Raw genomic sequence first — 12,309 nt, 5'->3', positions numbered from 1 at the left:
TTACCTCGTTTCATTGGCTCGCCTTTCTGTGTTATGTCTGTCTCGCTGTCAGTGTACACAAACAGCGCATGCGCCTCGCCTCCAGTCTTCAGCCTTTGGAACTCGGGCTCACTTCAATAAGAGAGACCATGTCCGCCATCAACCTTAGGCACTCTATCCTTTCATTTAAACCAACTTCTTCATGAAATAGCAGTAACACACGGCCTCAAGCATGGCCACATCGGTGAGTATGCAATTTCCCGTGTATTCCATACAAATGCATGATACTTTTTTGTGCTCATACAGAAGGTGATACCGCACAGCTCATACTGGTGCAGTTTTCTAGCAGTATTTCTATACAAGTACCGCAGAACTAGTTAAGTAGAGGCGCGTCTACAGTGTTGCATTTAAAACGCATTACAACTTGTCTGCAAAAAGTAGTTGTATTGCAGAATTTATTAAAATTTGAGTTAATATTACAAGCGTACTTTGCAAAGCATTTACGACCCGTGCAACAGACATGTCATGCCGTGCAATAAATAGGTAGGTTATAATAACGATTGTGCAAATGCTCTGTGACGGTGCATTGCTATTTTTATTCTTTACCAATGTTTTTGTTTTCTTGAATTACAAATACATGTAAAAAATAAATGAGTGCATTGCAAAATTGCCATATGCGTCTGTTATTAATTTTACATATTAGGAATTGTTTGTCCAGAATTTGTATTTTTATTTTTGATTTGCGCATTGGGTTCTTAGATTTGTTAATCCATGCAGAACGCTTTTGTGCTGATTTCTCTAGATTATAACAGAGTTTTAAAGGGACTGTTTGCCATTCTAGGGTGCAGTTCAGGTGAAACTGGAGCTCGGTCACCGAGCCCAGGTCAGAAAGAGACCTACAGCGGAAGGGTTTACTCACGACTGGATGGTGTTCGTTAGAGGACCGGAGCACAGCAACATTCAGCACTTTGTGGAAAAAGTCGTTTTTCATCTGCACGAAAGCTTCCCAAGACCAAAAAGAGGTCAGAAAAAATAATATATATATATATATATATATATATATATATATATATATATATATATATATATATATATATATATATATATACGTTACGTTAAATATCCGAAAATTACATTATCGTTGAAAGTTTTAACATGTTGATTCTGTGTTTTTTTGTGGTAGTTCATTCACCATGATTGCTAATTTTGACTTTATTTATAGTTTTGTGTTTTTGTTTCTGTTAAAATGGTGTGTGTATTTTTAATGAAGAAAAAGCCAACGTGTTTGTATTGGGTTGGATTCCTTTTTTGCATGCTACTTCGGGTCGATTTGATTCATTCACAGATCATTTATACAAGTCTAGGCTATATGATGTGTTTGCGGAACAAAATTGTGTTTTATTGACTATACATGGCTACCTATTTGTGAAAATATAAGATTCGCTTGTTTGAGAATTCATTTGGAAGTAGCATAACGGTGTGTTGTTCGATGCTGTTTGACAATCAAGTTAATTGGTGGGGAAACTTTGCACAGATAACTAATGTTGTTTGTACGCTCTCTAAACATGAATCCGTTTATCTTGCTCGCTTTCCCGTACAAATTAGACATGCTGATTAAAGTAAATGTGTCTATGTAACCTGTTCTGCCGGTAAATTGGTGTAATGAATTTGTAAGTACACAGTATAGGACTAGTCAGTCGTCATCTTGTTTCCAATCTACATTTTCATTTGTTTCTCAAACGTCTTAGACTCAGCACTTATATATGTGTGTGTGTGTGTGTGTGTGTGTGTGTGTGTGTGTGTTTATATACACACACACATATATGGCAGTCGCTAATTAATAAAATAGTGAGTTTTCAGTTACTTTTCATATATTTATATAAAAAAAAAATGTTTTAGAGAATACATTTTAAAACTTCAAAGCATGTCTGTTGATGCAAGTAGCATATTAGTAACAACTCAACTCATTAGTTAGTGTATAGACCATGTCAAAAGCCCATTCTCTGGAGTTGCCACAAAAGTGAAAAACACTAAAGTGTATAATAAAACGAGATTTAAATGGCTCCCCTCTAAATAATTTGATCAGTGTCGGTTGCTGTCAGGGTAAGGCTACAGGAGGAGCATCTGCATGACGTTGGTTGCGTTTATTTGTGCCAGTCTGAGTGCCAAATGGTATGCTATACATAATGATTGTGTGTACAGCCTTAGGAAACGAGAACACTGCTAGGTGTGGCAGTGCTTGTTTGTTAGGTACAGTTGGCTTTTTAAATATGTGTATCTAGCAAGAGAGACGTAGGAATGCGCTGTCTGTTTTGGGGTTAGGTCTCACGTTGACTGTTTGCGTTTGGTGATCTTGGAAGAGATCAATTAAAATGTTTGGTTTGGGGATTTAATTTTTTTTTTTTTATAGCTGGTGGTGTGTTTTTTTTTTTTTTTTTTTTAATTTTATTTTCCTTGAGTGACAAGTGCTGGGAATGGTGCCAGCTCCAGTGCCTGGGAGAGACCCTGTCATATTGTAATTACACGCAACTCGGATTGCAAGAGAACACTGATTTATTGGCAACAGTTGTAAAATCAGATTATGCCAAACATGTCTCTCACTTCTCTGATTCATTTAGGACTGTGCATTTAAAACATGTAGACGTGAAGGGAGGGAGATAGCAGGGATGTCTCTAAGCTAAACGTAAGGGGCAGATTTATAATTTACTATTGGTTTCACAGACCCTGATGTGACATCTGAATGGTACTTTAGGTAAGGTAGATCAAAACAACAAGGGTCTAAGAATTATACATTTGAGATTAAGAGATATTAGTAATTCTTTCATTTTATAATATACCGTAGTGCTGTAGAATACATCAGGTTGTCAAATTAAAAACTGGAATTGTCAAATTTACTGAACTGGAGTGTAATGAACATTATTAAACCAGGCACATGTCGATTTAGTGATGTTTTTGTTTCAGTGGATACATGTAAAACAATTATTGAATATCTATACATTTTAAACAGTTTTGTAAATATACTTAATGTATTTAAAAAAAAAGATTCCCTTTCTTTTGAATTGGTTCTGTAAGTTTAGGACTTTGTCTTTCTCACGCAGACTTGTGTGTGTTTTTTCAGAAATCAGAATACACTGTAAAAAAAATGTCCATAAATTCAATGGTAAAATTATAGTAAACAGTGAAGGTAAATTGCCTTCTCTTATAAAATGACAATTTACCTTTAATTTAACAGCAAATTACCTTCATACTAAAAACATTTCCTTAAAAACAGACATTTTCCGTTGTTTTAACAGACCACATCTTTGGATGGTTAAATACTGTAGATGTTACATCTAATTACGTTAAAAATGTAATCCCAGAATCCATTGCAGGGCTGATTGAAAATAGTATTCTTTAGCTGTTATTTGTGTTATTGTGTGTTAAATGTGTTGTGCGGCTGCACAATTATATGTAAATTTATATGTCCTTTGTGTTCCCTCACCATTTTATTTGTGTTGTTCATGGTTTGTGTGGTCACCATCTTGGAGTGGGCTAACCCTCTATTTGTATCTTTATTTTATGTTGAGTTTAATGCTGTTATTGTCGTAGCCTATGAGGTAAATCCGAGGCGCCATTATTGTCAATTGAAACTTGCTGTAAGAGCAGCAGCTCTCTAAAGCATATAAGCTCTTTTTTTAAGAGCTAATTTGCTAAACTTTACTAATCTTTTTTTTAAATAGTATTTTACTGTGAATTTATGGTTTTCAAAGTTTTTTACAGTGATTTTTACAGTTTTTTTTTTTTTTTTTTTTTTAGTGTATGTGAAGTTTATTTGAAAAAAGGCTTTCAGAAATGTGATTTCCCTTTTGAACAGTCTGTGTGTGGTGAAGGGGAAAGCAAAATAACAAATAGTTTCTTTCAGTGTAGCCTCAGAGTACAGTCTGTTCTGTCTCCATTCATTTGTAAAATGTGTTGCTTAACCTCTCATCCACAGTATGTTAAATTAGCTGATATGCAGGCCTGATTTATTGTCTTTTGAATCCAGTGTCCTCTGGGAGTACAATAGCTCAGTAAATCAGCATGATGGCTTGACGCTGACTCTTGTGTTTATTGTAACCCAACTCCTTACTTTTGAAATTGTGTCAATTGTGCCCTGTTAGTGTTTATAACCCTTGTCTGATGTTCTATCACCTGATGTCACAGTGATGTCATTTTGATCTTGCAGCAGAAGCACTTTCCATTCTGTTTGTAAGATATATTACAAACACAGTACTGTAACTTGCTAAAAAAATAGCCTTAGGTCAATACTGATCAATTTTATATACCATTTTTTTAAATTTAACTCTCTCATGCTGAAAATCTCAATTGATTTGGCTTTTTAGCAGCCTGGAAGAGATGTAATCAATAATGCAATATACTGTAATATGTTAGGAGCCTTATTTCTTAGTGTGTGTATATACTCAAACCAGTAAAGGTAAAACATGTCAAAATCTGTCTGTTGTTAAATGAGAATTTAAGGTATATTATAATTTAAAACACATACAATGTTAGTTTAGGCACCTGCCATAATAAACACTACTGGTGCAACTTTAATCCAAGAGCACGTTAGTCCTATGGGCTGTTTGAATCACAGCTTTCTCACTTCAACATGGCAAGAAAATGTTGTTCATATCTGTAAGGTGTGATGCATAGACTAAACCTATGGTATATTGATTAAGGTGCCAAGGGTTCTATGATGTCTTGTTAGGAAAAGCATTTAACAATGTATTCTATTTTATTACATTTCTCTAAAGTGGATTGTTTTGAAGGCATTTAATAAGGTGAGACTTGTGTTCCAGTGCTGTATTTATTTATTGAAGTGTATCTAGTCTTCATTCATCATAAATTATGTGTATTATATGTACTGTGCAGGACTGTTTAGTGGATATCATTTGTAACTGGTTAAGACATTCTGTCTGTGCACCTATGTTTTCTTTTAATGAATTAATTGGACATTTTGTGGGTGATGGTATATACAGGGTGTAAATACAGCTGTACATCTGCTGCTACTGTTTGTACTGCAGCAGGTAAAACAAGAACAACTAAGACTTTTTTTTTTTTTTTTTTTTTTTTTTTTCTTCTTGCATCCCTCGTCACTTGGCTTCCTGGTAGGCTGTGGTCATGTCATGTTTTGAAAACCCTGGCCTGTGTGCCCGCAGGATTTGCATTGGTTGAATTGAGGTTTTTAGAAATGTGGCGTGAAGAATCTAAGCCATTGTCTTCTTGCATACTCAAGGTGTTATTTGTGAGTGTTACCTGCCAAAGATACGATGATTGAAATAGAGGACTCTATAGATGAAGTCCCTCAAATTATATGTTTTAATAAAAATACCCTTTGCATTCCTGCTGGGAGATCTTATAGTTTCCAAAGATCATCTTTAGATGTGTAATGTGTGAAGAATGTTATCGGTATACGTTTAAGTGTTTTTATAACACACATTTCAGTAGAGTGCTTTTCATGTGAGAACTCTTAATTGTGCCTAATTTAAAGTGAAGCAGGTGTTCATTCAAGGCTGCGTACCACCTCAAGTTATACATCCCTTGAAAGCTGGAAGTCTGCTCTTTCAAGAGACGTTCAGCTAATTGCGAAGGCAACTTGAAGGATGTTGCTACCATTTGACCGAACGGCGGCCTCTAATTGGTTAAGCACACCCTTCTGACGTTCGCACTTTCATCGTTCCGACAGACTCAGTGAGGCTTGAATTTGAACAACATTGAGGAATTCTATTCGGTAGTTTTTATACAATCTGTTTTGATAGGTTTTTTTTGTATTATTAATAATTGGGCTATGTTAAAAGCGAATATTCTTGCAATCACGGTCACTATTTTTTATACTTTCAATGTATTGTTATACCATTAGCTAGCTACCTAGCTATAATTATTTCTTACCTGACGCTCTTACCCAGGGCGACTTAAACAGTTATTTAATGTGAAGTGTTCATTTATGGTTCAAATAATCACGTTGCTTCACGTTAAATGAGAAAGTCAAATCAGGAGAGTGAAGTTGCTAGCAATGCGCTTAAATCTTGGAAAGTTACATTTTTATCTGAAGCTATAGGAAGTGGAGAGTGGCATTCTCGGAATCTTATTGTGGATTATTTTGTGTCCAGAATTGCGATTCAGAGGACACCGTTACAGATTCATCTGGGGTTATACCAGTCTGATTCAACAGAGGAAGAAAATGTAATGAAGGGAGTAACACAGAGATAGAGGTTGTAAACACAGATGAAGTGAGGGAAGCGCTCTGGTCAGTTATTCATTTCAATTTTTTTTTTAAAGTAATTGTTTTATTACTGTTTAACAAGAAGCAAAAAAAAAAAAAAAATCTAATCTAGCCCCTTGTGCTATTGCCTGATTTTTCCCCCTGACATGGCTTGCTCACTAAACTATTATGTAACTTCTATTATGAAACGCAACTGCTTTGTCAATCAGACCCATGTGAGATATTTAATGAGTAAGCCGTATTACACTTGCACCAACAGCCAAATAGCTGCCCTGACAAAATCCTGTAGAATCCAATGGAATCCCATTCTCAACTTTTTTTTTTTTTTAAATGGCCTGTAGGTTGCAAGGTAATAAAATAAAAATACAGATGTGTCTCACTCTCCACATTAAAGTATTAGATGAGACCAATCTCTTAAAGCCTGCCAAATTAAGTGTAACATAAACCTGAATATGCGTTGCTAAGGACATGGCAAATGTGCATAGTTGCTTTGCTTTATTCTTGACTTTCTCAGAATTAGGATTTCTCTTATGTGAGACTTTAAAATGTTGTACATTTTGTCATTTTTAAAGATATTTGAATACATTTGGTGTCATTTGAGTATATATTGAATAAATGAAGTTTAGGAAATCTAATCTTTCCAAAAAAAAAAAATGCTGCTATTAAATAATCATTTTGTGGACTATTGCAGTGCAATAAACTACAGTGTGTGTGTCTATGTATATGTATGTGTATATACATATACACACATGTGTGTGTGTGGGTGTGTGTGTGATGTGGGTGTGTGTGTGTGTGTGTGTATATGTATGTATATATATATATATATATATATATATATATATATATATATATATATATATATATATATATATATATATATATAAATTATATATATATATATATATATATATATATATGTATATATATGTGTATGTATAATACTGATGACTGATATAAAAAATTATGGGGTTAACTGTATTGTTTTGAATACCCGCTAAAAATATATAATTTTTTGTATACATTTTTGCTTCAAGTTCTGCTGAGTCTATTCAAAGAACCCCTGAAATAAAACTGACATAGATTTCAGGGTGCGAGCATAAAGCCATAGCATTGTTTGAAGTACCATGCATGTGTGAATTTGTGAAGCATATGGAACCAGTCTTTGCCACCTAGTATGACCTCACAGGCATGACCTTGTCATTGCAGTTATTTGGTCAGTGTGTGAATCAGTTACATGAAGCTAAGGATCTCCTGATTTATCATAAAGACATTGTCAGACTTCAAAGTACACCTAAGTTTTTTAAAAAGTACCATACTATAGTGTGTTTGAAATTGGCTAAGCCTCAGATCTTTTAAAAATCAGTCATGGGTTGTGTGTTTATTTTTGCAAAGCTGTATTCATAGATATAAATCATGCTAAGTTCCTAATAACTACTTAAACAAGTGTGTAAGGTGTTTGAAGGCAGAAGCACACTGAATGAATGAAAGTTTGTCTTGTTTTGAGGAATGAGTGTAGTGTATTAAGGAAATGTTACGTATACAGCGGGCACATACTTACCATAGAAAGCACATCATCTAGCCTGACATCCATAATGAGGTATGTTTCCATTTAAATACGAGGCTTGTTTCAACTGCATTCTGCATCAAACTACAGTATTTTAGTGACAAAAAATACAAGGAATGGATAACTCTCTGCTAAATGAAACTTTAATGTATAGCCTAGTTTTATAATGCAAGTCATAGTTAAGTAGATGCAGTACGATGGTGTGGTGCACCTAATAGATAAGCTGTTTTGTGGTAAATCAGTGCTGTATACTGTGGGAACATTTTTTATATCACCAACAATTATTTCTGAAGCAGCAGTACTTTCAAGCTGTATAATTTGGTGCCACACTGTGGTTGCCAGTTTGTGGCTTTTAAAATTGCGGTCTGATTTATTTGTTTTATTTAATTGGTCTGCCAAAAAATGTCTTGAGGTAGTTGCATCAGTAAATAACCAGAAAAGGAAATGACAAAAGACTGGAACTTTAGTAGGATAAATGGGTATGAGGCGCATATTGTCAAGCTGCTTTTTGTAATTTTAAAGAATTGTCAATTTTATAATAATAATAATAAGTAAACCACTGGGTTTGTGTTGCTGTTTGGGGACTTCCATTTGACACTGAGGCTAGAATGTACTTGGGGTTTAAGTTCAGTTTGTCACAACATCCCTGACAATGCTTGATGCCTAATCTAGCAAAACAATACATTGTTTTTAAGCTCTCAAGATTTCGGAGAGCACTGAAATGGTTTGAGGTTTGACTGAAGCTGTGTTGGGCCTTTTTAAGATACAGTCCTGCTTATTATTTTCTGTTCAGGGGCCCCAGACACTTTGATCAGAAGGGCTGTTTTACTGAAGACTGTATCTCTTTAAAGGAAATGTAAAACCATGTGTTTTGACATTCTAATGTTAATAGACTTTCAGAATTGTTTTCTGTCAATACCCCTCATGTGATAAAGCCCAATGGTCTGGTCTTTAAATGTGGAGCGCAGCATTAGCTCACTTCCTTTGCCTTTTGAACATATGTATTGTTTAATAGTCAAATTACCAGCTGCTGGAGATTGCACTGGTGCCCTTTCAGGACATACACAGAGTCATTTACTTACTTTACTTTGAAAACACAAGTCTTTATAAATAAATATATTTTCAGTGTTAATATAAATATTTTAAAGTCCATCTCTGGTAGACCACATATTTTGTTTATGTTGACCTTGACAAAATACATTATAATCTTTTAACAAAAAAAAAAAAAAAAAAAAAAAAAAAAGTTTGTCATTAAGTGTCTGGTTTGCTGTTCATGTGCCTTCACATATATTTAATCATATGTTCTTGTTATATATTTATGTATTAGTTGGCATATACATTTCATTTGAACCAATGGATGCCTAACAAGAAACACTTACAATTCTCCAACATGCTGTGCAGCCTGGGAAACCTGACGTTTAGCATTCTCTGCTGTGAAGGACCATCTGAAACTAAACCAATTGTAACATGTTCATTGTTTGTGTGGGGGGGGGGGGGGGGGGAGCCACCCGAGCTCTTGCTCTTGCTCTTGCTCTTGTTCCTGATTCTCTTCTCCGTGAAGCTGGCTTCTCCCTGTTTCTCTGTGCTCCATTATCCTGCCACTCTGACACCAGTGTAACGTTGCTGGGTTCCAGGATGAAGGGAGTCAGACAAGGTAGGTATTTTAAAGGCTTGAGTATATATTTGTTTAAATGACAAAATAAATAAAAAGAAGAGTACTGGGAACCAACACAAAATAGTGATTTAATATTTTTCTTTTCATTAATTTTTTTCTTTCCTTCCTTTTCCTCTAGTCTTATCTCCTCACTCTCTATCCTGTCACTTCTTCCGTTCACGCCAAGAATGGGGGTCGAGGGCAATGCATCCTCTACTTGAGCCCTCGCTTGACCCCTGTTCCCCTGCAATCACTCGCATCCCTTCCTCCCTACACCCCGTCTCCCTCTTCTAGCATGCACTCAGTCAGTCACCCCAACTGTGTTTTCCCTACCCCTCAGCCACTCACCCCCTCACACAAGTTAACCCCTGAGGGACCCCCACCCTCCCAGCGATCGTCACAATATCATTATTTTCTTAATGTACACAATGAAACTAGTAAGTTACTGAGTTGTTTAATGTTTTTACCTTGAAGATAAAAATTTGTCATGCTTGTGTCCACGCTAACTGGGTACAGTTTTGTTGTGTTACATTAAACTCTTTATAAGACTAGTTGGTTAATGATTCAGAAGTTGATTGACCAAAGTCTGACTGGAACTTTTTAATTACAAAATTGAGCAGCTGTTAAACAGTAATTATTATTGTTGTTTATCTTAATGTAACATTTAAAAAATAATTTTCAGTTGTATATCTGAAAGCATTCAATTATGGTAAATTCTTTCACTTCTCCAATTCTGATAAACGCACCCACTGTTCTCCCTTTCTCTTCTTAATAAACTAAATGTTACATTTTTAAATGATCATATACTAATTTGTAACATAGTGTTAATTTAAGTGTTTGCCCTGCTGACTAGCAAATCTGGCGATGATCACACCGTGATGAAAAATCAATTGAAGAAAGTGTACAGTATGTGTAACACTGATATAATTCCATCATATTTCCTCTTGTTCAGCCTTTTCAAAAGCTTTTTTTTTTTCTTCTTGGGAGTAGTTTATGGTAAATGATATAGACAGAAACAGAACAAAGAAGCACACATCATATGTCAGTGTGTGATAAGTAAGAAGTACAAAAGTAAAAATGAAAATGGTGATATATGTTCTAATCCAAGGCTATCAGTGTAGCATGGCCGCGTCCTGGTGTAGGTAAGTACCCAGGGTCTGGAAAGTATGGGGAGGAATTGTTGTCTGTCGATTATATGTATGCATTTTAAAAGTATTTAATCATTGGCACTAAAAGGAGCTTCTAGTTTTTTGTTCAACCATGTATTAATTAATCATGTTCTATAACATGACTCAGTCATTTACTGGTCCTGAATTAACTTAACTATTTGTTGCTGATAAAGTTCTCTACAATAGTGGTAACCAACATTTTACAACATCTGTGTTGCATATATGGAGGTGTTTGTCACTGTCTACAAGTCAGTGTTGATCAGCAAAACTAGTTATGAACTGTTACTACGTCTGAGTAAGAGTGTGACACCCCCCCACCCCTGCAGGTGTCCGGGTCCAACGTGAATCCGCTGTAATCTACAATATACAGAGACAGAAATAAAATACTGTAGCATTTATATTTGATCTACATACACTTTGTATATTAAATGTTCTTTTAATATACAGGCCAAACATCCTAACCCAAACTATCAAAACAAATCAGTCTATTAAACACTGTATGTGACTGTGAAAGACAATCTGGTACGAAACACTGAACACTGTAACACTATGTTAATATGTTCAATTGTAGAGGGTCTTATGCAGCAATCTGCAACAGAAGGGAGCCAGATCTATGGGGTGTCTGCTATAGAGAAACATGTGTTATTGTGTAGTGTTTAATCAGAATAGGCACGAGTTAAGTCAGTGACTACATCCTGATGTTTAAAATTCTGGAGGAGCAGAAAAACCAAACTACTGTAGCATTTTCATTCTTATCTTCTGTAAATTTCTGCTGATTTCAGCTGGACCCAGCGATGCCAAGTTTTATGGGCAATGCATCATTAATTTTTATACAGTAAAGTCACTGGGAGAGTAGAGTATCGTTAAAATGGTAAAATTGCATTAGCCTTTCACAACACATCACAGGTGTTAGATTAAATACTATTGCCTGTAATTGCATCATTTTCTCTAAAGAGCATGCACAGATTGGTTATCCTATCTTAAATCCCTCTCACTGTTTTTTTTTTGTTTGTTTTTAGTAAGATATACCTTACAAGCTTATACAGTTTTGGGCTTTTAGGAATTTAAGATGCACAAGTACCATTTGCTTTATTAAAAAAAAAAAAAAAAAAAAAGCATTCAAACATACCAGTATTTTAGATTCCATTTCAGAATATAGTGTGTGTGTGTGTATGTATATATGTATATATATATATTTTTTTTTTATATGATTTGAGTAGACAGTTAGGCTTTATTGAGATGTCAATCCTGGCCTTGTCCAATTTTGACAAGCTGGAAAAAAGGGTAGATTATAGAAGTCTGTAAATTGATCACTGTTTTTGATATAGATGCCTTGTCTTTTATAATTGTATGACATAAAACAGCCTTGTTCATGATATCCGTTTGCTGTCCGTCATTCCTCTTTTTTGTCGTAACAAAATGCAAAACATATTCATGTATCAAGGTTTATTACATTTGAGGGAGTAAAAAAAAAAAAAAAAACACTAATGATTAAATCAATATGTTAACCTCTGGGCTTTTTTTTTTTTTAATTTAAAAAAATAAATATTGGAGAGTTGTATATAGCTTCTTTACTGAAAGTATTGATATTTAGAAAGCCTTCAGAACCCCAGAAGGGAACTTTTGTAATTTGGTTTTGTAGTTAGGAGCCTGATCTTTACAAAACCTATCCAGAAATATTTAAAAGAAAGGTACATTTTCA

At 34.8% G+C, this 12,309-nt stretch overlaps 1 protein-coding gene across 2 annotated transcripts in view; it reads left to right on the top strand.

The window, feature by feature from the left end:
* Window positions 1-65: 65 nt before the first annotated feature.
* Window positions 66-12,309, top strand: part of LOC121322061 (protein AF-9-like) — an 88,757-nt gene continuing 76,513 nt past the window's right edge. Inside the window, exons 1-2 of one of the 2 annotated variants that reach the window (XM_041261554.1) lie at window positions 66-223; window positions 821-1,001. In XM_041261554.1, the coding sequence (XP_041117488.1) occupies window positions 212-223; window positions 821-1,001 (193 nt within the window). In that variant the 5' untranslated portion in view covers window positions 66-211. The remainder of the gene's footprint in view (window positions 224-820; window positions 1,002-12,309) is intronic. The other variant, XM_041261563.1, reaches the window with a different exon arrangement.

This window comes from Polyodon spathula, chromosome 1 (assembly GCF_017654505.1).
Source record: "Polyodon spathula isolate WHYD16114869_AA chromosome 1, ASM1765450v1, whole genome shotgun sequence".
Classification (NCBI taxonomy): Eukaryota; Metazoa; Chordata; class Actinopteri; order Acipenseriformes; family Polyodontidae; genus Polyodon; species Polyodon spathula.
This window is presented reverse-complemented; position numbering and strand designations above follow the sequence as displayed.